Here is a 26,138-nt window from a genome sequence, read left to right as displayed (position 1 = left end):
TACCATTATACCCACAATGATCGGTCATACTATTGCTATCCATAATGGAAAAGAGCATTCGCTTATTTATATAACAGATAGTATGGTAGGCCACAAATTGGGAGAATTTGCACCTACATTAAATTTTAGAGGACATGCAAAAAGCGATAATAGATCTCGTCGTTAATATTAATTACTCTTCGTGCTTTGTCAGCAGAAGGCAAACCTTATGCTAAATAAGAAAAAAAACATAAGTATATGCTTTAGGTGAACATATATCTATGTCTGCTGACAAAGCACGAAGAATAATTGATCAAATTCGCGGTCGTTCCTATGAGGAAACGCTTATGATACTAGAACTCATGCCCTATCGAGCATGTTATCCCATTTTGAAATTGGTTTATTCTGCAGCAGCAAATGCTAGTTACAATATGGGTTCCAGCGAAGCCAATTTAGTCATTAGTAAAGCCGAAGTCAATGGAGGTACTACTGTGAAGAAATTGAAACCTCGAGCTCGAGGACGTAGTTTTCCAATAAAAAGATCGACCTGTCATATAACTATTGTAATGAAAGATATATCTTTAGATGATGAATATGTAGAGATGTATTCGTTAAAAAAAACGAGATGGAAAAAAAAATCTACAGCTATGTCGTATCGTGATATGTATAATAGTGGGGGATTATGGGACAAAAAATAAATCCACTTGGTTTCAGACTGGGTACAACCCAAGGTCATCATTCCTTTTGGTTTCACAACCAAAAAATTATTCTGAAGGTGTAACGACCCGACCGGTCATTTTGAACTTTTGCACTTTAATCGCCAGTTCCCGGGCATGACTTGCCCCGTCTAACGTATTATCATTGATGTAGATCGTTGGTTTTGGTTTTCAGGAAAAATCGGAATGAATTTGAAGGAACAGTCTCAGTTGAAAGCTTTGAATTTAAAAGGTTGACTAAGAGTTGACTTATTTGTATATGAGCTCGGATTGGAAATTTTATGATTTGGATAGCTTCGTTGGGTGATTTATGACTTAGGAGCGCGATCGGAATGCATTTTGGAAGTCCGTGGAAGGATTTGGCTTGAATTGGCAAAGTTAATATTTTGGCGAATTCTGGTTGATAGGTGAGATTTTGATCCGATGGTCAGAATGGAATTCCGAGAGTGTACCTTCGTTATGTCATTTTTGATGTGTGTGCGAAATTTCAGGTGATTTGGACGTCGTTTGGTCGACTTTTTGATCGAATTCGGATTTCGGAAGTTTTGGAATTCTTAGGCTTGAATCCGAGGGTGATTTGATATTTTTGATGTTTTTTTGAGCGTTCTGAAGGTTGGAACAAGTTTGAATTATGTTATGGGGTGTGTTGGCATATTTGGTCGGGGTCCCATGAGGCTCGGATATGTTTTGGAAGAGTTTTTGGAAGATTTTACCGTTTTGAGCATAAACATGTAATGATCCAAAGGTCCATTTTTAGTTCTAGAGATCGAAATTTGATTTTGAGACTTCCGGAATTTTTATAATGAATTATAGGAGTGATCTGGAAAGTTTGGTCTAATTTCATCAAGTCGCGATTGGGTTTTTGATGCGAATCATGAGTTAATTGTTTAACGAGCGAAATGGATATCACACTGAGCAAACGAGCTCCGAATTGAGTTTCGATTGAAGGACTATGTTCGTATCATTATTTGTGACTCATAGGAACAAGAATCATCAAATTCCGAGTTCGTCTGGTGGAGTTATAGCCTTTTTAGTGAAAATAAACATTGTTGGTGCAGCAGGATCTGGTGCGCACCTTTAGCGACCGGATTTGTCACTTTTAGCGACCGGAATGGCTCTTTTAGCGACCAGAATAGGTTTATTAAAGTTGTTGCGTTTTTTTCTCATTTTGACCTTTATTTTGGTGAAAGAACACAGCTTGGGGCGATTTTTGAGCAAGAAATCATGGGAAATCTTGAGGTAAGTCACTTGTGATCATTTCTACTCCATAATATTGAATTATCATCGAATAATCCAACTAGATTACATGTTTTTGAGGTGTAAATTGGGGATTTGGACCTAGGGATTTGAAAATGTAAAATGATGATTTGAAGGACCAAATGGTATCGGAATTGGAAAATTTTCGTATGGTTAGACTCGTGAAAGTATAAGGATTCTATTTTTCTGAATAATTCCGAGATGTGGGCCCGGGGGTCGGGATTGACCAATTTCGGGAATTTTGTGGTAATTTCATTATTTTCGAGTGGGCTTTGTTACCTTAGCACATTTTGATGTTTTTCTACTGATTTCGGCTAGATTTGGAGCATTCAGAGGCCGATTCGAGTGGCAAAGGCGTCGCGAGCTAGAGGATTTGCACATCGTAGTGCTATATTGAGGTGAGACACGTGCTGGATGATGAGCCCAGGGTCTTTTACTATCGGGGATTGTGACTTGGTCCATCCCGATTGAGGATTTTACGCATATTTGATTGAAATTTATTTGTTATCATCATGATTTGGGTTGATTGCCATACTTGGGCTTCGTGCCAATTATTTTAATCCTTCAGGAATTTTTATCACTATTTCCTCACTGTTTTGATTTATATTTAAACTCAGTCATGTTTATAATTATTGTTTTACAAACTCAGCCGTTTTTATGCAGATTTGAAAACTCAAATGATATTTCTAAATGGTATTTTGGGCTGAGAACCAGTGTTTTACAAATGCTCGAGGGGCTTATGATGATTTCCGGACTGAGTGAGGCTGAGGGCCATATGTGAGGATATGCCGAGTGATATGAGGCCGAGGGCCTGAGATACTTTATATGCCACGCGGTGGCTTGAGTGATGTGAGTATATGCTGAGTGATGATGCCACGAGGTGGCTTGATATAGCGCTTGGGCCATAAGGGGCCCCTCCGGAGTCTGCACACCCACAGTGAGTGCGTGTACCCATTGTTCTGAGTGATTGATACTATGCCCGAGGGGCTGATATGAGTGATTGTGAGGTAGCCCGAGGGGCTGATACTATTCTGAGAGTGAGCCCGATGGGCTGTTACTATTCTGATATTGAGCCCGAGGGGCTGGCACTGTTCTGATATTGAGCCCGAGGGGCTAATTCTGTTGATATTATGCCCGAGGGGCGATTTGTTGTACATGTTTTTCCCGAGGGGCTTTTACGTTTCTATCATTTTTGTTACTCACTTGTAAACTACTTGCTTTACTTGTTGGAAAAAGGGATTTTTACTTGATTTCTCACTGCTTTACTGTTTAAAGTGATTTTACTGCTTCAGCATGGAATGCCTTGTGTTTTTGTGTGATTTCTTGCCTTCAGTCTTTGTTTATTATTATTATTATTCACTGAGTCGGATTACTAACATTACTCCATGCACCTTGTGTGCAGATTCAGGTATGTTTTGGCTGATCGGAGGCAAAGTCATCAGATTTTAGCAAGGTAGCTGCCGGCGTTCGCAACACTGCTTTTCTCTCTCCTCATTTCATTAGTCTGTATTTGTACACTCCAGGCTTTCAGTTGTATTTATACCCTAGTAGATGCTCGTGACTTGTGACACCCCGGTTAGGGCTGTGTCGGGTTGGATTTCTGCATTTCTTATTCATACTTTCCGCTATTTGGTACTATTAAACCATGTTTATACTATATTTGTGTTAAATTACTGTTTTAAAGGATGAGTTATCTTAGACTGGCTGGCCTTGTCTTTACGAGAGGCGCCATCACGACCAGGGTCGGGATTTGGGTCGTGACAAGTTGGTATCAGAGCCTAGGTTACATAGGCCTCACGAGTCATGAGCAAGTTTAGTAGAGTCTCGCGGATCGGTACGGAGACGTCTGTATTTATCCTCGAGAGGCTGCAGAATCTTTAGGAAAACTTCATATTCTTGAATTTTTATCGTGTGTCCTTTGATTCAGCTTGAAATGTAACTCTTTGAATTCCTTCCACGCGTTCGTGTGCGAGATACAATCTCTGTGTGTTGATGTTGGGCCAGTCTAGAGGACTTGAGGCCGGATTTTTGCCTATAGCTTGAGCACCGAGGTGCTGATTGTGTGAGCAAGTATTTTTGAACTTATATGTTCGGTAGTGTCCCTATTAGTGGGAGTGATGGCTGGATAACTATGTGATGAGTATGTTAGTACTGCGAGATGTATCCCTCTTGATTTGAGGTATGCCCCGAGTTATGGGTGTGCAAAGAGTCTTTTCATGTGTCCTAGTTGGGAGTGAAGTAAATTTCATGTTGCGGTATGAGTTTAGACTCAAGAAGACTAAGTGACTGTGTAATGGTTATAACGGTGGAAGGAATACATAAATGTTAGTTTAAGGCGAAGAAGGTGGGTTATCTCATGCGAAGTGTTCTAAGGTTGTACGATCCTTATGTGTCTATTAGATTTGCGAGTAAAGGATATGTGTTGCAACTTAAATTGGGTCACTTAGTGAGTGGGTGTAACTGTTGCGAGAGTGGAATGCGAGATTTGCAGAAGAGTTAAAATTCTAGATGATCTGTGTTTTCACAAGCTTATAAAAGATTTGAGTTTAATCTCATTATGGTATCATGGCATCAATAGAGTATAATCGTTATGAGTTATTGAGCGTGTGTTGATCTATGGCTTCGAGCCAAGTGGAGGAGTCTGTTATTGAATAGTTGATTGCACAGTTATGTGCTCTAATGGTTCCAGTTCGAGGCGTATTTGTAAATCAGTTGTGGCTCGAGTAAAGGAAATTTCAATAAAGGCTATGTTATGCTTTATGGGTGTACGATAATCGAGGAATTACTTGAGTTGTGGTTGGTAACGAATGCTCGGTGCATAGAGCAGGAAGTTGCTTGGTTATATTGGAATGAGGTCACATTCTACAGTGTCGGAGTGCAAATGAAACACAGGTTGTTCGGTTTGTTCAATCAATCTAACTGCGATTTGAGTAGAGTGGATGCCTCTAGAGAATGGTCCTATTGTGTTCAAAATTTTACATGCAATAATTGGAGGCTTTCAAGTTGTACTTATGGATAGAAACTGAGTTTTCCTTGGAAGATGTCAAGACTTGTGGTGTTTTCCATATTAATTGTGGGATTCTATGTATCAGTATCAGGAGGTAACAGATTTAGATCTGCAGGAAGTTCTTTTGAGCGAAGTATTTCGAATGTGGTGCTTTTGGGAATATTTAAGAAAGAATATCAAGTTGAAGATGAATCAGAAGGAAATTTAGATAGATGGGGTAGCTTGATAGTAGACCGAATCGGTATGGTAAGGATATGATTAATTCATGGTGTGTGTTCGAGGTAATAAGTTATTTCAGATATTTTGCGGCGATGCTCTTAGGTGTTGATGGCTTGCTTAGCTTGATTGAGTTAGAAGGATTCAGTCCTAACAGGTCTGATTTGTGCAAAAGGGAACTCGGAGAGTTCTTGATGGTTTTAGCGCAGTTTGGAGATGTATATTTTCTATGGGCATGCGTAGCATGGGATGTATAGTGATTTTCTTCTAGATGGGACCAATGGAAAGTTCTTGACTGGTTGAGTATGTAGATGTTTGTGGCTCGGAAGGGATATGAATTTCTCGTGGTTATCCTAGAGTGGTACGGTTTATACGGTATGTTAGGTAAGACTGAGATTTGCATGTGTAAGGTCACGGTTCAGATTTGAATGGAAGGTCATAAATTCTTAGGCAGCGCGGGCAGTTTCAGATAATTAGAGAAATGAACTTCAGATGATTTGAGAAGGGATCTCCAGATGATTAAGGAAATGATAACGCTAATTGAGGTGATTTCACGAGGTTATATGTTCCAGAAAGAGTCAATGTGATTGAGTTGATGGTACTTCGGTAGTATTGCAGCACTTCTTGTTAGGTTAGCTGCTGATATTCGGGTTTGCTTGGCAGCACCAAAGAATATTAGAGTATCTCCCGTGGGGTGATTGGGTACTAGAGGTGAGTTATATATGAGAGTGGCGGAATTGGGATCAGATATGGTAATTCATGTGTTTTATGAACTTTGAGACTGGGAGTTCTCATATACAGGTTAGCTTGTGGTTGTGGATGGCAAAATGTGGGTAAGTTAGTCAGATATTAGTATGTGCTATGATTCAGTCATTATGGACCTTCGAAGGATTATTTATCTGTTGTGTATAATGGAGTTGATGTATGGTCCATTGGTAGACCTATATGGGATATGTGTTTGGCATCGAGACAGTTTTATTGACTTCAAGTTGCTGTTGGCGAAGGATGTGTTGCTTCGGTTGTTTTGAGCTATTAGCAATTATGGGGATCTATGCGTTACCTTTCTGTGTTGTGAGACGATACGATCTGTTGGTTATAGGCACCTATGGTGCGGTTCTATCAAAGTTTTATAATGGAAGTCGAGCGGGAAGAGTAATTTGGTGTTGCTCGGTGAACGGCGTATCGGTTATGTCCTATCGGGTGTGCGTGGTGTATATTATTTGCTTCACTATGAGTATGATGAATTGCTTTGGTTCCAGATATCAAATTGTGTGTGGTTGTCGATTTCGAGCATAGTGACTTAAGGTAGTTCCATGTGGAGCAGTGTTTAAATAAGGTCGCGCATTGCAGTGAATATATGTGGAGGTATGACCTTGCAGGTTAGATTCGTGTGTTCTGTTCCTATGATGTGAGACGGGTTCTCTATCTTGTGCTGTAGTAGTATTAGTGAACTTGAGGTTCAGCTCTTTCATTTGAGTCATTTTCATGATTTGAGTATGTTCGGATTGTTGCGTATTGATGCATATATTGTGCAAGTTGTGGCTTAGGTCTGTATGGATGTGTCATGTCACCAGAGTAATGTGTTGGATTAGAGGAGATCATTGGGGATCATTAATAAATACAAACGGATTCGATTTCAGCATGTTTGATGGGTAAATATCGAGGTTGGGTTCAGAAATTTGCTATGGTCCTTGCCAAAGGAGAAGTAACCTTATGGATGATTGATCTGAGAGATGGTTATGATTTATTGCGTGTTTCATTTATCATTGACAGTATATGGAAGTGTTGGAATGAGACTTTAGTTGATAAGAGGTTTCTACCGGTATTCGGGTGTTGTGTGCAGCTGCTGTGAATGAAAGTTATCGCTACATGTGTTTGAGTTACGTGGTATATCAGATAATTGCACTTGAGGTTGCAGGCATGGGTTACTACAGCTAGTTCGGGTCTATTCAAAGTATAGGTGTGCGGTTTTTATCGTATTGATGTTTTCAGAAGTGAAAATGTGGTTCTATGGTTTATGGGCTAGATTGGATTGTGTAATTTTAGTTAAACGGTGTTATCGGACCTATATGAGATAGGGTGACGTGGGATCACCCCCGGCTATATGCATGGTAAGGTTATTCAGCGATTGGTGGGCTTTTAGAACAACTCTAGGTACGTTCGAGAACGAACGTGTGTTTAAGTGGGGGAGGATGTAACGACCCGACTAGTCGTTTTGAACTTTTGCACTTTGATCGCCAGTTCCCGGGCATGACTTGCCCCGTCTAACGTATTATGACTGATGTAGATCGTTGGTTTTGGTTTTCAGGAAAAATCGGAATGAATTTGAAGGAACAGTCTCAGTTGAAAGCTTTGAATTTGAAAGGTTGACTAAGAGTTGACTTATTTGTATATGATCTCGGATTGGAAATTTTATGATTTGGACAGCTTCGTTGGGTGATTTATGACTTAGGAGCGCGATCGGAATGCATTTTGGAAGTCCGTGGAAGGATTTGGCTTGAATTGGCAAAGTTAATATTTTGGCGAATTCCGGTTGATAGGTGAGATTTTGATCCGATGGTCGGAATGGAATTCCGAGAGTGTACCTTCGTTATGTCATTTTTGATGTGTGTGCAAAATTTCAGGTGATTTGGACTTCGTTTGGTCGACTTTTTGATCTATTTCGGATTTCGGAAGTTTTGGAATTCTTAGACTTGAATCCGAGGGTGATTTGATATTTTTGATGTTTTTTTGAGCGTTCTGAAGGTTGGAACAAGTTTGAATTATGTTATGGGGTGTGTTGGCATATTTGGTCGGGGTCCCATGAGGCTCGGATATGTTTTGGAAGAGTTTTTGGAAGATTTTGCCATTTTGAGCATAAGCATGTAATGATCCAAAAGTCCATTTTTTAGTTCTAGAGATCGAAATTTGATTTTGAGACTTCCGGAATTTTGATAATGAATTATAGGAGTGATCTGGAAAGTTTGGTCTAATTTCATCAAGTCGCGATTGGGTTTTTTATGCGAATCATGAGTTAATTGTTTAACGAGCGAAATGGATATCGCACTGAGCAAACGAGCTCCGAATTGAGTTTCGATTGAAGGACTATGTTCGTATCATTATTTGTGACTCATAGGAACAAGAATCATCGAATTCCGAGTTCGTATGGTGGAGTTAGAGCCTTTTTAGTGAAAATAAACATTGCTGGTGCAGCAGGATCTGGTGCGCACCTTTAGCGACCGGATTTGTCACTTTTAGCGACCGGAATGGCTCTTTTAGCGACCAGAATAGGTTTATTAAAGCTGTTGCGTTTTTCTGCTCATTTTGACCTTTTTTTGGTGAAAGAACACGGCTTGGGGCGATTTTTGAGCAAGAAATCATGGGAAATCTTGAGGTAAGTCACTTGTGATCATTTCTACTCCATAATATTGAATTATCATCGAATAATCCGACTAGATTACATGTTTTTGAGGTGTAAATTGGGGATTTGGACCTAGGGATTTGAAAATGTAAAATGATGATTTGAAGGACCAAATGGTATCGGAATTGGATAATTTTCGTATGTTTAGACTCGTGAAAGTAAAAAGGATTCTATTTTTGTGAATAATTCCAAGATGTGGGCCCGGGTGTCGGGCTTTACCAATTTCGAGAATTTTGTGGTAATTTGATTATTTTCGAGTGGGATTTGTTACCTTAGTACATTTTGATGTTTTTCTACTGATTTCGGCTAGATTTGGAGCATTCAGAGGCCGATTCGAGGGGCAAAGGCGTCGCGAGCTAGAGGATTTGCACATCGTAGTGCTATATTGAGGTGAGACACGTGTTGGATGATGAGCGCAGAGTCTTTTACTATCGGGGATTGTGACTTGGTCCATCCCAATTGAGGATTTTACGCATATTTGATTGAAATTTATTTGTTATCATCATGATTTTGGCTGATTGCCATACTTGGGCTTCGTGCTAATTATTTTAATCCTTCGGGAATTTTTATCACTATTTCCTCACTGTTTTGATTTATATTTAAACTCGGTCATGTTTATAATTATTGTTTTACAAACTCAGCCGTTTTTATGCAGATTTGAAAACTCAAATGATATTTCTAAATGGTATTTTTGGCTGAGAACCACTGTTTTACAAATGCCCGAGGGGCTTATGATGATTTCCGGACTGAGTGAGGCTGAGGGCCATATGTGAGGATATGCCGAGTGATATGAGGCCGAGGGCCTGAGATACTTTATATGCCACGCGGTGGCTTGAGTGATGTGAGGATATGCTGAGTGATGATGCCACGAGGTGGCTTGATATAGCGCTTGGGCCGTAAGGGGCCCCTCCGGAGTCTGCACACCCACAGTGAGCGCGGGTACCCATTGTTCTGAGTGATTGATACTATGCCCGAGGGGCTGATATGAGTGATTGTGAGGTAGCCCGAGGGGCTGATACTATTCTGAGAGTGAGCCCGAGGGGCTGTTACTATTCTAATATTGAGCCCGAGGGGCTGGCACTGTTCTGATATTGAGCCTGAGGAGCTGATTCTATTGATATTATGCCCGAGGGGCGATTTGTTGTACATGTTTTGCCCGAGGGGCTTTTACATTTCTATCATTTTTGTTACTCACTTGTAAACTACTTGCTTTACTTGTTGGAAAAAGGGATTTTCACTTGATTTCTCACTGTTTTACTGTTTAAAGTGATTTTACTGCTTCAGCATGGAATGCCTTGTGTTTTTGCGTGATTACTTTCCTTCGGTCTTTATTTATTATTATTACTCACTGAGTCGGAGTACTCACATTACTCCCTGCACCTTGTGTGCAGATTCAGGTATGTTTTGGCTGACCGGAGGCAAAGTCATCAGAGTTTAGCAAGGTAGATATCGGCATTCGCAGCACTGCTTTTCTCTCTCCTCATTTCATTAGTCTGTATTTGTACACTCCAGGCTTTCAGTTGTATTTATACCCTAGTAGATGCTCGTGACTTGTGACACCCCGGTTAGGGCTGTGTCGAGCTGGATTTCTGCATTTCTTATTCATACTTTCCGCTATTTGGTACTATTAAACCATGTTTATACTATATTTGTGTTAAATTACTATTTTAAAGGACGAGTTGGGTTAGACTGGCTGGCCTTGTCTTCACGAGAGGCGCCATCATGACCAGGGTCGGGATTTGGGTCGTGACAGAAGGTTTACAAGAAGATCAAAAAATAAGAGATTGTATCAAGAATTATGTACAAAAGAATATGAGAACGTCCTCTAGCGTCGAGGGAATTGCACGCATAGAGATTCAAAAAAGAATCGATCTGATCCAGGTCATAATCTTTATGGGATTCCCAAAATTATTAATAGGAAGTCGACTGCGTGGAATCGAAGAATTACAAACGACCTTACAAAAGAATTTAATTGTGTAAACCAAAAACTGAACATTGCTGTCACAAGAATTGCAAAACCTTATGGAAACCTAATATTCTTGTAGAATTTATAGCTGGACAATTAAAGAATAGAGTTTCCTTTCGAAAAGCAATGAAAAAGGATATTGAATTAACAGAACAAGCAGATACAAAAGGAATTCAAATACAAATTGCGGGGCGTATCGACGGAAAAGAAATTGATCGTGTCGACTGGATCAGAGAAGATAGGGTTCCCCTACAAACGATTCGAGCGAAAATTAATTATTGCTCATATACAGTTCGAACAATTTATGGAGTATTGGGCATCAAAATTTGGATATTTATAGATGAGGAATAATTTTACTACTTGTCTTTCCCTTCTATGAACAAATCCAAAATCTTTAATAGATAGAGCCAATCATTAATTCCCAACCGTGGGGTGAATGGAATCCGATACATAAATCAGTTAATAAAAGAATAGATAAAGCTTTTACTTTGTCACTTAAGTTATATAGGAATTCCTGAGCCCAAGAGTTAAGAATAACAATTTTTTCATTACCTAAAATTGAATACCCGGTTAGAATAATAAAACAGATGATATTTGTCGAGAAGTGCAAAATCGTATGGATACGATTCTCATTTTGTATCTTGATTAATTGGATCGTTTCTTTATGGATTCCTATCCCAAACTCTTCGAGATGTGTTTCCGAGTATCCCTTGATCATTTCGTCCAAGAAGAGGAGTTCCTCTAATTCTATGAATTTTTCTAAAAGACTCTTTTCTTGAATATTATTCAAAAAAAAATCGGATTGCCCAGTATTCCACCAATTAGTAACCCAAGATTCCATACATTTATTAGCTGAGAAAGAAATCTACCAGGGCAAAAATACTATAGATGCAAGATAGAAAAGAGGAGTGAATGCTTTCTTTTTTGCATTTTTTGATATGTGAATTGTTAATCAACCCATTCGTACACTCTATGCGATCGAATATTTCTTACACACATGAGTTTTATACAAGGTATCGGACTAATGAATCTATTTTCTTTGTGATTTTGTGGTTAGTCTTCTAGATTCAAAGACTAACCACAAAAAAGCTAAGAATTCACTTCGAATGAAGAAATTCAGAATATTGTTTCCTGATACTGATATCTCAATTTCTCAAAATACTTCAATTGGTACACGCAAGAAATAGGCTAATTCAGCAGCCTTTTGTTCAATTTCTCGTGGAGTCAAATTCTCATCAGTACGAGTCAAGGGAATGGACCCCTGGCCTCGGATGTCCATATAAAGAACACGACGAGCATAAATACCCTCTTTAACTTCTACAAAGGTGGATCAATTGAAATGTATATTTTGTGGTAATTGCGTTGAGTATTGTCCAACAAATTGTTTATCAATGACCGAAGAATATGAACTTTCTACTTATGATCGTCACAAATTGAATTATAATCAAATCGCTTTGTGTCGCTTACCAATGTTAGTAATTGATGATTACACAATTCGAACAATTTCGAATTTACCTCAAATAAAAAATGAATAAACCCTAAATTCGAAAACACTTCCGAATTACGAAGGCTTAGTTCGGATCTAAAAGAATGATATTTTTGCTTGGTCAATTCAAACTAGTGGTTGGTTAATGAGACTCCTAGCTTAATTTAGATTGAAAACAAAACGGATTTCTATACTATAGTTATAATAATAATAATAATGGTTTCAAAGTAGATAAATGATATCCAAAATCGATAGGTTTAAACTACTCGTTCGACGAATAAAGAATTGATAGTGGTCCAATAAAATAAAAGGCATCTACGTCAATTCATACCCATTACAATTTCATTCAATTAACAATTAAGAAGTATCATAAAAAATTGAAAAACTTCTTTTTTCCTGGCCAGGTCAATAAAGTCATGAAATTCTTCGTTTTTTATTTTTTATAAAAAATGGATTTATCTGAACCAATACATGATTTTCTTTTAGTCTTTCTAGGGTCGGGTCTTATATTAGGGGGTCTAGGAGTGGTATTACTTCCCAATCCAATTTATTCTGCCTTTTTCTTGTGGATTGGTTCTTGTTTGTACATCATTATTCTATGTTCTATCTAACTCCTATTTTGTAGCTGCTGTGCAGCTACTTATTTACGTAGGAGTTATAAATGTTTTAATCATTTTTGCTGTGATGTTCATGAATGGTTCAGAATATTACAAAGATTTTCATCTTTGGACCGTAGGAGATGGAATTACTTCAATGGTTTGTATAAGTCTTTTTATTTCACTAATTACTACTATTTCAGATACGTCATGGTACAGGATTATTTGGACTACAAGATCAAACCAGTTATAGAGCAAGATTTTATAAGTAATAGTCAACAAATTGGAATTCATTTATCAACAGATTTTTTTTCTTCCATTTGAACTGATTTCAATAATCCTTTTAGTTGCTTTAATTGGTGCAATTGTTGTAGCTTGTCAATAAAAAATTTCTATCAAAACTTGGAATTCAAATAAAATTTTGTTCTGTCTTATCACATTCATTTTCCTTCAATTCTAATTGAATTCCTGTTGTATAAATAGAAAGACTTTAGGTCAATCTAGTACCAATATATTTCTTTGTTCCATACTTGTTATATACTAGTCAATTAAATCGGTTGAATTGTTGTTCATATTGAAAGGAGTCGAGATTGATAAGGAGTTGTTTAATGATTCTCGAACATGTACTTGTTTTGAGTGCCTATTTATTTTCTATCGGGATCTATGGATTGATCACAAGTCGAAATATGGTTAGAGCCCTTATGTGTCTTGAACTTATATTGAATGCGGTTAATATAAATTTTGTAACATTTTCTGATTTTTTTGATAATCGTCAATTAAAAGGAGACATTTTCTCAATTTTTGTTATAGCTATTGCAGCCGCTGAAGCAGCCATTGGACTGGCTATTGTTTCATCAATTTACCGTAACAGAAAATCAACTTATATCAACCAATCAAATTTGTTGAATAATTAGTATTAATCATCTAGATTCTAATATTGATAAATCGATTTTAATTAGCATGTTTGCTACGTAAGGTGTGATCTTGTTTGCAAAACATAAGAAATCAAAGTATTTTGGCCCTCTCTCATATCTCATAAACCAATCTAGAAGGGGGTTGATTAGAAAATTATGATAACTCATTGATCCATCTGGTATATAAATATATGATTATATGATTCGTTTCTAAGTTTACTAGATCGAAAATTTCTAACATTCAAAAACGTATAGACCCAATGTCACATTCAGTAAAGATTTATGATACGTGTATAGGATGTACTCAATGTGTCCGAGCCTGCCCCACCGATGTATTAGAAATGATACCTTGGGACGGTTGTAAGGCTAAACAAATTGCTTCTGCTCCACGAACAGAGGACTGTGTTGGTTGTAAGAGATGTGAATCCGCCTGTCCAACAGATTTCTTGAGTGTCCGAGCCTCTCAAAAGCTCGTCTATCCCGACGGCAGCAAGAGTAACAATACTGTTTATAATGCTACAACAGTAGGTATAGTAAGCAAAATCATACGAAAAGAAAAAGGTGGGTATGAGATAACCATAACGGATGCGTCAGATGGACAGTCCTTTCCAACTACGAAATTTGTTTGCAATGAATTTGTACAGAAAAATAAAGCTGCAATCACAAACAACTATAAAGAAAAAAGGATTTTATTGATAAACGTTGTAAGTTACAACTCGTTTATCCCTTGATTCTTCCCTCCGATTTGACATATTTGACATGTCTTTTGATCTATGAATGAATATACCAAAAGTTTCATGGGATTTCGGAGATTTCATATTTGATCTCTTTGTGCATATTCCGAGAATTTATGGAATTGCTGAGACCGTCTTTGAAGGACACATGTAGTCTTATTTATAGGCATGAATTAGGGTTTGGGTGGAGTAGCCACCAAGTAACCCTAATAGACTCCTAATATTTCAAGAGTTGAGTTGTCTTGAATATAGGAGTTATCTTTGTTAAAATTTCAGTGTCTACAACAACAAACCTTCTTTTATATTCTAATTATGTTTCTCTTGAAAAAAGATTCTAGTGTTCAAACCAAACTATTAATCAAAATTTTGGACATAATGCGGCTGTTCATATGCTCATATTTCCAAGTAGGAAAGAAATGAACTCCAACTTTGTAAACATAGTGATCATCTTTTGAAAGAAAACTACCAAAAGTTGCATTCTACTAGAACAATTCAGTAGAGAAGGATAAACAGACAATTCCAAAGTTGAACACCACTTGCATAAAAAAATCCAAGTCACTTGCTACAATTTGAACAGAGCGACTGATTCTTATTCCTGAAAACAGAAGTTCATTGACATTTAACACCAAAGCCAAACTTAAAACTGTCCTTTGATCTGGGATGAGAGGCGACAATTAAGACTGTTCTTCAACCTTCAACCTTGTTCTGCCACCATTCCATGAATTTCACCTGGGCAGCCATGGTGTCCAGCCTATATAGCTGCAACCAGTGGCTGGCAACTTCCTGTCCAAATGTCCAGCCAAAGACAGCTCCAGCTCCAAAAGACAGTGCGGTACCTACAAAAAAGAACATCAATAAGCAATAAAATCATTCGTCTTAATCAGTCCATGGCTCTCCCAAAATCTTGGTTTTAAGCAATAATCTTGTTTTTTTTAAAAAGATGGTAAATCTTGGTCGTAACAAAAAATTAATACAGTAAAAGCCCGTTCTGTTTAGTGTTCTCCACAAAATTATGGTGAAATCTTTAACAAGTTGCAGAGACATTAAATCGGGGGTTTAATTCTAAACTAGGAGGAATTGAAAGTATAAAACCTGAACTGTATCAACTTTGACCAAAAAGGGTGGTAACTATTAAAATTGTCTAAAAACTAGATTTCTTTTTTTTTTTTTGAAGACGTAATTAAGTAAACAAAAGTGTGCTCTCTCCAACGGCTTGAGCTTTTAGATGAGATGTCACACACTTTAATAATTTTCCTATAAAATGAAATTAACAGTTGATCTGTGTAAGATTTTTACTTTCTTTAGGCCATGGACAAAGATGCAAGAAGAAATCAATCAAGTCAGATAGAAAATCGCCACATTGGTGGAAAATAGTCTTACAGATTTCAACTGTAAAAGGCCACAGAACAGATTAGAACATGGCAACAGTCCGTTTTAGCTCGTATACAGTCAGAGGTAGTACGGAGAGAGCAAGAGAATCATTACATGTAAAGATTTTCTTATGGAGCACACTCTGGGAAGATGAAGGAACGGAAGCTGAAGAAGGACAGGAAGAGGCGGATGAAGCCTTGTGTGATTTAGGGGACATAGAGTTTCACAAGATAATGCAGCAGGAAGATCCAAAATTATTTGGTTCTTTCAGGCTTAATTCATATCTGGAATGATGGGAAAATAATGGGCTTTTAAGGGTTTTATGGTGATATAGCAAAAGAGAATTTCTGAGATCTGAAGAGAACCGATATTTAAGGCCTTCTAGGCACTTGTTCTGAACATCTGACATAAAACTGTGAAAGACCCTGAGTACTCAACCAAAAATCTTAAGGCAACAGGTGGATTGTGCAAAGACATCTAAACTCCTTTGGATGCTCTTTTATACCCGAAATGCCACTCTATATGACTCAACAACACTTATGCTCGTTTAACCAGATTTTGGAGTTCACATGTGAAATCTAATGCAAACTTACAAGTATGACAATAGACTAACCAAAATTCGGCTCTGATACCATGCAAACAAGAAAAAGCACACCTATTTATAGGTTTTAAACACAACAATATGATATTTGTCCTATATGGGACATAATCTAGCATAAATGTGTTTCCCTTTGTCTGCATTAGTTTGTTAATGTTAGTATGGTACCCTTTTATCCTGAGTTTGCTATTTTCGCATATCTTGTTATGTTATTACTTGTCACAAGTACTTCCTTAGTTTGCTATCAGTGCTCCTTTTATATACTCTATTGCTATCAGACCTCGGATTTAGTTTTCTCTAAATATATTGTCTTGCTATTATTTGCTATCGGTACTTCTTTCATATTCTTTATTGCTATCTACAATTTAGTTTTCTAAATATATTGTCTACTAGCGCTTCTTCCATCTTCTCTAGCCGAGGGTTTATCGGAAACAGTCTCTCTGCCCTCCCAGGGTAGGGGTAAGGCTGCGTACATCCTACCTTCCACAGACCAAACTTGTGGTATTTTACTGGGTTGTTGTTGTTGTCGTCGTCTTTTGAGAAGAGAATGTTGAACCGGCATGCATCGGGGGGTTATTAACCCGTTAAATATTCTTTAACTCCAACATTTTGATATTAAAAATTAACACGCTAACACAAAAGAATACCTAGAAAAGTACTTAACTTGTTTGATATAGACATTGTTGATTATCATGTGGCAAAAGCTTCTCGTAGAATCACATTTATCAAAACATATATGAAAAATGTTCGAATCCTAGGATACTTATTCCTGGAGTCTCTGGTTCCTAAAAGACTTTAGTGCTTAAACATTCATGCAATGAATTCGTAAAAAACATGACAGCAATGTGCGTGGGAGTTGAGTAGGGATCAAGTTCAACATACCATGCAAACTCCTGGAGTACTTCCAAGCAACACCTGCAGTTGAAACAGCTCCGATTATGCCTCCTACAGCACTGATCTTTGCTGCTTCCCTAGCAGTCCTCAGCTGGAAAGAAGAGCGGAAAATAGCACATCAGCTCGAAGTGGTTAAAGGGAAAAAAAATAGAGGAATGGTTTCTGACAAACAGAAAACAGAAACAGTAGGATCATCAAAGGGAAGAAAGGCAAAAATATGCAACTTCATTTGATGTTGGCAATATATTCCATACCCTCCTGCTCACAGTGACAGACTAACCAATAAGCATTTAACATGCACAAAGAGAGAGCGAGAGAGAAAAGATGGTTTCAAGATGTTCAGTGAAAATGCTCTCTATTGGGGAATGTGCCAGAATCACTTTCTCTCTCCCACCCTCATCTCTAAACCCCGACAATGTTTTTCCTAAATTTGCCCAACTATGGATCGAGGGCTCACTTTTAATTCTAGTGGCAAAACTTTTGAATTAATTAGTATCAACGAGGAAGCTAAGGGATGGTATATTTACAGAAAAGCAAGATTAAAATAGATGACAGCAACCTCCGAGGGGTGTGCGAAGCTTTGATCCAAGCTTCTCTTCAGACCGGCAACAGCTGCAAAAGATGGGGAGAAAGGTACAAACATACACTTTTCGGGTGGTCCAAAATTTTAACAGTTATGGTCGGTTCGTTAGAATTGAAGCTACCATAGGGGCTACCAGATCTGCAATCGTTATCCCGCCCAGAAGGCAATTACAATAAAGGATGGGGGACATAGCAGGGATGATACAAGGTTATCTGGGAACATACGTAGACCCAAGATTTTATCTTTATGCTGATCAATCGAGGTCTTATAAGGAAGCTGCTAATATATCACATTGGCCACCTACAACTAAGGCCAATGTTGGGCATGGTGCACTCCAGGAAGAGATGGGAAATGAAAACTTCCTTTCGAAATGTCTCATAGGCCAGTTCAATGACCCATTTAGCTAGAGCCCAAAGGCAAAAGTGATTCAGAAATGGTTCACAAGCATATGGCAAGAAATAGTTCACAAGCATATGGCAAGTCACAGCTGGTCTCAAGATCACTCCCATCGAGCACAACCAGTTCCTTTTTGAGTTCCCTTCCAGATTCGAAGCAAACAGAGTCAAAGCTGGTGACTGGTTCTGGAATGGAAGAAGATTGAACTTGAAATGGTGGTCTCTAGTGGCCGGAGCATATATGAAATTTGCAAAATCGGAGCATCGAGGTGAAAGCTTTTGGAATTCCTATCCACGCATGGACGGCGGACCCTGTCAAGTTCATCGGAGACAAGTGTGGTGGCTTCGTCGATATTGACAATGACACTAAACATAGAGTCCACTTTTTTTTGGGCACGTATCTGTGTGGTTAATCGAAGAGAAGAATTACCAAAAAATTTGGAGTTGATTACGAAGGACTGGGGCTTTGAAATCTTGTAACTAGAGGATGCGCATACAAAAATCAGACCCGCCGGAAAATCCTTTTCCGATGAAGCAAGGGAGAAGATGACAGGAGTGGGTACCTCGAACCTTGCATCAGGCACAGTCTCACATGTAGAAGGACAGGTTGGCAGGAACCTTGCGTCAGATACAATCTCACATGTAGAAGGACAGATTTGAATGCTGGTTCATTTGTTAAACTAATGGGTAAAGGGCCACCAGGTATACTGGTCTCTGATAAAAAGGGTAAAGGGCTTTCCAATCAATCACAAAACTTGGGCCCAGAAGCAAATCAAGAATATTACAAAAAAAGCCCAATTAATAAGAAGACCATATCAAGGAAGTCAAAGGTTAATCAGAAAAACAGTGTGGGCTTAAACCCGACCCAAATGCTTTAAAATTAAAAGAACTGGCAGCTGAACCCTCATTCTCGAAGGAACAGAACAGGACACAATCTTGCCCCATGACTTTGGCAAACCAGAGCTCAGACAACTCCCCTTCAGACGCAGATAATGAAGGGATCCCACGAGAGAGAGTCCACAGGCCACTTTGCATACACTCGCCAACACTGGATTTGGTTCCAGCAATTAGCTCAGACACAGACTTTTCTTCTCAGGCAGTATGTGAAGCCCTTCCACTGACAAGGTATGAGGGAGGTCCCAGCGCACAGCTAATTGACACTCCATCCATAATCGAGACTTTAAAATGGACCAAACTCACTATGGTCAAGGCATGCAAGGCCGTTGGGGTCAATGTGACAGGGTTCGAGCATGATCTTCTGAACATAATTCTAAGGGTGGAGCAGCGAAGACAAGTCCAAATCCAACAACAGAAATCAAAACAAAAGGTAGGGAAGGAGAAATGGAATAGAGGAGAGGGGGAAAGGAAGAGATTAGCAAGTGGTATTAATTATGACAGAAGAGGGCAGCAGGTTAAGGGGTTGAAGGGTAGGCAATACCATTCATGTTCTGGATGAAGCTAAAAATCTTGAGTTGGAATGTGCGGAGGTTGAATGAGGATTGGAAAAAAAGCACCATTAAATCTCTCATCAGAAGTGAAGGGTGGATATTTTGTGTTTGCAGGCGACTAAGGTAGAAGATTGCTCTACTAGAATGATTCAACAATTATTGGGGAATAGATGGGCTGATTGGGTGGAGTTAAAAGCAAGTGGTACAAGGGGAGGGATTATGGTGATTTGGGACAAAAGAAAGTGGGTCAAATTAGATGCACTCCGCGGGTTCTATTCCATCTCTTGTATGTTAGAAAGCACCACAGAAGTGTTCAGATGGTGCTTCACAGGAAACTATGGACCACACAACAATCCAGAGAGAGAAGTAACGTGGAGTGAAATTGCAGGAATAAGGGGACTTTGGGAAGATCACTGGATAGTGGGAGGTGACTTCAATATTGTTGGGTTTGAGAGCGAGAGGCTAAACTGTACTAGAAGGTCAAAGGCAATGAAGTTGTTCTATGATGTTATTCAGGACCTAGATCTTATTGATTTACCTTTACAGGGGGCTCAATATACCCGGTCTAAAGGAGACAATTGTTTGCAGGCTTCAAGAATTGGCAGGTTCCTTATCTCCAATTATTGGAATGACTCTTTAATGCTGTGAGACAGATTGCCTTGCCTAAGGTGATTTCAGATCATAGACCAATTATTTTGGAGAGTGGTGACTGGGATGCAACTCCTTCCTTCTTTACGTTTGAAAACATGTGGCTTCAATCAGAAGGACTTTTAGGCAAACTAAAGAGCTGGTGGCAGAATTACACATTCACTGATAGTGTTGATTTTATCCTTATGCAAAAGCTAAAAAGCCTAAAGAAGGATATCACTACCTGGAACGGGGAAGAGTTTGGGAAGGTGGAAACCAGGAAAAATAGGGCACTAGAGGAACTCATGCACTAGAACAGGCTGCAGAAGACAGGCAGTTAACTTTATCTGAGGCTAGCCAAATAGCTAGTATAAGAATAGAACTACAATAGTTAGCCAAAGCAGAAGAAATTTCATGGAGGCAGAAATGAAGGTGTCTTTGGCTTAAGGAAGGGGACAGAAACACCAAGTACTTCCAGAAGATTGCCAACTCTCATAGAAGAAGCAATTGCATAGACAAACTCATGGCCGGGGATGAGATCATAGAAGATAAGGAGCACATAAAGCAAGAGACACTGGATTTTTTTGAAAACTTGTACACTTAGCAGGAAAATTGGAGGCCATCTGCTAATTTTGAAGAAATTGCAACCATTACAGAAGAAGAAAAGGAGGAGCTGGAGGCATCTTTCAATGAGGAGGAGGTTCTTGCAGCTTGACAAGATCAGAAGGAACTTTCTATGGGAAGAGACTAAAGATGGTCACAAGTTCCACGTCTAAAGTTATCTTACCAAAGCACCAAGGGGGACTAGGAGTCAGGGACTTAACTTTGCACAACAAATGCTTATTGATGAAATGGCTTTGGAGATATACACAGGAGGAGCAGAGCCTATGGAAGAAAGTTGTCAATGCCAAGCATGGAACCCAAAGCCACCGGTGCACCAAGCTATCTAGATCACCACATGGCATTGGAGTTTGGAAGAGCATCTGCAAACTCTGACAGGAGTTCTCACAAAACCAACATTTTGCAGTTGGAGATGCAACAACAACAACAACAACATCCCAGTATAATCCCACAAGTGAGGTCTGGGGAGGGTAGTATGTACGCAGACCTTACCCCTACCCCGAGGGGCAGAGAGGCTGTTTCCAGGAGACACTCAGCTCAAGAAAGCATCAAGTGACGATATATTAGTACTATTGATAGACTCATAATATAATAACATAAAATACATAACATACATAAAAGAAATTAAAATAGCAAAATAACAGCCATATAAGAGAATATAGGAAATACGAGAGAGATGGAAGGTAAACTAATATCCAGCGTATAAAGCCCTGCATCAGTAGCTAACCAGTAGTATCCTAAGCTTAGTTATCCAGACTCAATAGTTCATCAGTGCAGAGAAGGCAACTCATGGAACATAATATTTAGAAGGAACTTGCAAGACTAGGAATATGAGGGTCTGCTCGGACTTCTTTCCTCACTCAACAATTTCTCAAGCAACACACTAATACCTAACCAGTTCAAACGGGGTAATGCAGATGCAGGAAAGTACTCAATCAAAGTAGCCTACAAGTTAGCAGGAACTCATAATATCATAACTAACCATTGGCCTTGGAAGTTAATATGGAAAATCAAGTTGCCACCCAAAGTCATCTGCTTCAACTGGACTGCACTTTATGAGGCTTGTCTGACACGGGACAACTTAGCCAAGAGGAATTTTCAGATTGTGAATAGATGCTACATGTGCCAAAGGGAGGCAGAAACTCACAACCATCTTTTTCTTCAATGCACTGTTGCAACAGATTTATGGAGTATGTTTATATCACTCTTTGGACTTAGACGGGTCATGCCACATAATAAGGGATGCTTTCGAGTCTTGGAGTTACTGGAAAGTTGATAGAACCATCAGCAAAGTTTGGAAGATGATACCTGCAGCTATTTTTTGGAGCATTTGGAATGAGAGAAACAGCAGGTGTTTTGATGGAGCATCAACTTCTCCCCACAAACTCAAGGCAAGATGCCTTATGTATTTGCATAGCTGGGCTTGTCTATCCCCTATAGACTCCCCTAATAGTTTTTTGGATTTTGTTAGCTCCCTAGTACTAGTATAAACATTTGTAAGGAGCTAACAATTGCTACACTCTTTTGTAATTTATGCATCTTCTTGATGCCAGCAATGAAACCAATTACTTCATCAAAAAAGAGAGAGAGAACAAATGTTAAATTGTCATTCCAAAAGTTGTGGTAATGCATCAGAACTAGTTTAAAGACCTTGCCCAGTAGCTCAGAACTGGATACAGAAACGAACAAGGACTAAAGTAGCTAAAATGAGGTAGGGGACAACTTCTCTTCTTTTTCCTTAGTTGTTGCTGTTTGTGAGAGGAGATGACAATTAACAGAAACTGGGGATAACCCCCAGTAGCACACGACAGAAATTTTAAGAAGTGGCAGTTGCCCACTTGCCCTTTGTATGCCCACTTCTCTTTCTCATTTCCCCTCTCCCTGACCTATCTCATACTATTTGGAAGAGGGAAAGGGAGACAAACAAGAACTGTTCCAAAATTCTCCTCTTTGTTTGCATGAATTGAAGAAGAGAAAAGAAAACGAAGCGAGGTAGTTATACTTGAACAGAGTAGAAAGAGGTAAAATTTTATGTTTCTCCATCAATAAGTCAAACAAGCATCTTTATTAGCAACTTTTTCTCATAAGTATTAAGTGTATTTATTAGCTACAAATGCTCGAAAGAGTTATGGGGAAACACGGAAGGAGCCTGATAATGTTCTATAATGTTCTATCTCCATGGCTGGGCTACTCTTCTTGTCTTGTACCCAGCTTCCAAATTTGAAGCATCAGCAAAAAGAGACCGGGCAAGAGTGATGGTGTCCGAGAGAAAAGGGTGCTGGATTTTTGCAGTGGTGCAGGGTGTAAATATTTGGGAACACAGTGACCGGAAAAATCATTTTACCAGTGAAATTCTATATTTTCAGGCAGAAGCCTTCTCTGTACGCGCTCAATTTTGGGTGGGAACACGATCTGCCATGTGAGCCTCAAAGGTTTAATGGACAGATATGTGACCCACTGATGACTGACCCTACAGTTCATGTGTCTAAATGAAAAACAGTGTCAAGTATAAGGGGCTGTCGATGTATTTGGGCCCAGGAGAATCCATTCCAGGTATAAATTCATCAACTATAAAAACAAGCTAAATTAGTAGGTGACAGCAAGAAAAAAAACGTTCTTAAATAAAAGTTTTAGCTATTGAGAAATGCAATAAAACCAAAAGATTCTCCAGGACACCACTCAATCAAGAGGAGCTCTGAAGAGATAACTTACGCCAACTTCAGCTAGCACTACGAAGAAATGCATTCACAGTTGCAACAGATGCATACCAGCGGTAAATCAACTTAAAACCAAATTCCAGAGAAAGCACAAAGAGTATACTGAAAGAATTAAGCACAAAATAATCTGTTACAAACTAGAGAACTAAAATGACATTCAAAATTGAATTAAACACCCAAATTTGTTACAATCACAAAAACCACCCACCCAAATTGTAATATGGCATAAAAGGTGCACAACCAGTGTCCAATCGGGAATCAAACAGCTTGTACCAATTAAGCAAATCAGCCGAAGATTATCCATAATAAAATCAAAACACAAATTAAGCAAAGAGAGAAAAAGCAAGAAGCATACGGATCGATAGATACGAATCAAAGAGAAATGCACAAAGTCCAATGAAATGTAAGCATATGAGCTGATCTGAAAGCACAAAAAAAGGAAGAAGAAGAGGGAAAGGGAAATACAGTGGGTCCGTGAACTGGGTCAGAAGCAATGAACTTCTCGACATCAGATTCGGACCAAGAGGGGAGTGGCTTGTCGCGCTTAATGAACCTGGAATAGTTGTCCAAGAAGGAAAATCGCTCGCCCCAAAACTCCTTGTATCCTTCCCAGTATTTCCTGAAGAAGGATTGCGATGAAGATGATGAGTCCTCGCTCATGTTAATCAATGGTTAATTCAATGATTATAGAGTTGTTGTTCTTCTTCTCCTCTTCTCAAAAAAGTGGTCCAATTTCGGGATTCTAGAACTAGGCCTAGGTTGGTGTGATGAAATGATGTAGTAGTGATACTGATTGTTCAATCGCAATCCGACCCGATCCAACTCCTATACGAGGAAAATGGTTCGCGGGGGAATGACTCGGGCTACTCTCCGGTGATAATCGTCTTTAATTCTGGGGCGGCTGGAACAAGTCTAATGCCAAATATTAATATGAGGCCTTTTTTGTATAGGCTGAATACATTTATGGTCTTTGATAAGTAGTCTATAGTTCACTTTCGTTTATGCCTTGTCTCGATCGGCTCTTATGCCGACGTGTTGGATACCACCCTTAGGTGCAAGGCATCTAAGAGGCGGGACATAGCCGAGAGGGAGAGCAAGAGGTCAAGACTACAGGAGGACAGTGTGGTGCTCCATTTGGGAACAAGGGCAAGCATGGTCGTGGTCAGTATAGACCTACTTATATAGCACTTCAGGTTACTTCCGAGGCACCCCCAGTCCAGCAGGGCCAACAGCAAACTTAGAGATAGAGAGGTGGATCATCTCAGACAGGGTCACGTTCATGTTCTACTTGTGGCTGCACTTATCGTACCTCGGTTGGGGAGAAAAGCTTTTTTGTTGCCGGAAATTTCCTCTTCGCTTTATTAAACTCGGTATAGCTATTGATATTGACCCGCCTCTACGGGAGGTGGGTGGGGGTCCTAGCTGAAGGAGGGTAAATTTAAGAATTAATTTTTTCTGACTTAGTTGTTGTCGTATTTCTTTTCTTCCCGATACCGTGAAGAGATTAGGCTTATGCCCAAGGGTTAGGAAAACGGGGTTGATAACGTCGTGGGGAAGAGGGGAAGAAAGACTATAGAAAGGCTAAGTGAAGTACTTATAGGGACTTCTTTAACATTGTACAGATAGCATGTTGCATTGGCTAAAACTTTAACCTCATATCAGTGCCTAGGGCCTACTGAAGCGCTGCAGATCCTAGCAGAGTTACACAAAAAGCTAGCAACTCGATCTAGAGATCGAAGAATGGGAGAACGACCCGAACAGGTAAGAGATACTGGCGATAGGCCTCAGAGATACAATCGATGTTTATATGAAGACACTTAAAGTTGGCACCATTTTTTATTTAGATACCTAAACTTAAGGGTGTTCCAATTGAGCACTTATAGTATCCTAAACTTTTCCCATTAGTTACTTCTTGCTGAGTTGGCATATAGAGCGAACTTCACCCAAGATACGCGCGTGAAGAGCCCAAAAAACAGATTTTATCTTCATTTTTGCTTCTTCTTCTTCTTCTTCTTCTTCTTCTTCTTCTCTCTCCACCATCACTTCTACCATTGTCTCCCCACTTTCACCATTGTTGTGCCTTCACCATTAATTTAGCTCGAAAGTTTGAACCAACAATCGTCTCAGTTGATTGAAATCGAAGTGAGACCGTATTCTTCATTTGAAATCAAAACACCATTAATGGAGTCTTTAAGAAAGCTTGAAGGTTTAAAATGGGTTATTTGATTTGATGAAAATTTGAGAAATTAATATTGGGGGTAGTATTCGTAGGGAATCTTTAGCTGAAGTTATAACAAATTTGGAGGAGTTTCTCTTGAAATTTTGGATTAAAATCGTGGTTGGAATAAGAATACACATGAAGATAGTGAAGAACACCAAGAACAATGATTTCAAGAACACCAATATGACCTTTTTTGTCTTCTCTTTTGTTAATGATGTGCCATTTTCTGATTGGGTGTAAATTAAAGTTTTTTTTCTTTTTGAGAATGTTATTTTATTTTGTTTACTAAATAGATTTTAAAATAGTTTTTCTTTTTTTTTAAAACTCAAAATGATATATGTCCTTTTTTTATTTGTCATTCGCCACATCAGCAGCGAGTGCATTGCACACAC

The 26,138-nt window shown here is 39.0% G+C and overlaps 1 protein-coding gene across 1 annotated transcript; it reads right to left on the bottom strand.

Moving 5' to 3' along the window:
- Positions 1-14,720: 14,720 nt before the first annotated feature.
- LOC107824906 (succinate dehydrogenase subunit 6, mitochondrial) lies at positions 14,721-24,469 on the bottom strand. Its single transcript, XM_016651711.2, has 3 exons — positions 23,991-24,469; positions 17,123-17,225; positions 14,721-15,107 (listed from the first exon to the last, which is right to left on the bottom strand). The coding sequence occupies exons 1-3, from the start codon at positions 24,183-24,185 to the stop codon at positions 14,959-14,961; spliced, it is 447 nt and encodes a 148-aa protein (XP_016507197.2). The 5' UTR covers positions 24,186-24,469; the 3' UTR covers positions 14,721-14,958.
- Positions 24,470-26,138: the final 1,669 nt, after the last annotated feature.

Source organism: Nicotiana tabacum, chromosome 8 (genome assembly GCF_000715075.1).
Source record: "Nicotiana tabacum cultivar K326 chromosome 8, ASM71507v2, whole genome shotgun sequence".
NCBI lineage: Eukaryota > Viridiplantae > Streptophyta > Magnoliopsida > Solanales > Solanaceae > Nicotiana > Nicotiana tabacum.
The sequence above is the reverse complement of the archived record's forward strand: the minus strand, read 5'-3'. Positions and strand labels throughout refer to the sequence as shown.

What these genes read in the sequence shown, in the direction of transcription:
- LOC107824906 (XM_016651711.2), bottom strand. Translation starts at nt 24,185, where the DNA reads ATGAGCGAGGACTCATCATCTTCATCGCAATCCTTCTTCAGGAAATAC. An exon ending in ACCCAGTTCACGGACCCACT is followed by an intron (nt 17,226 to 23,990) that starts GTATTTCCCTTT and finishes TCTTCTTTCCAG; the next exon opens with CTGAGGACTGCTAGGGAAGC. An exon ending in GTACTCCAGGAGTTTGCATG is followed by an intron (nt 15,108 to 17,122) that starts GTATGTTGAACT and finishes TCTTTTTTGTAG; the next exon opens with GTACCGCACTGTCTTTTGGA.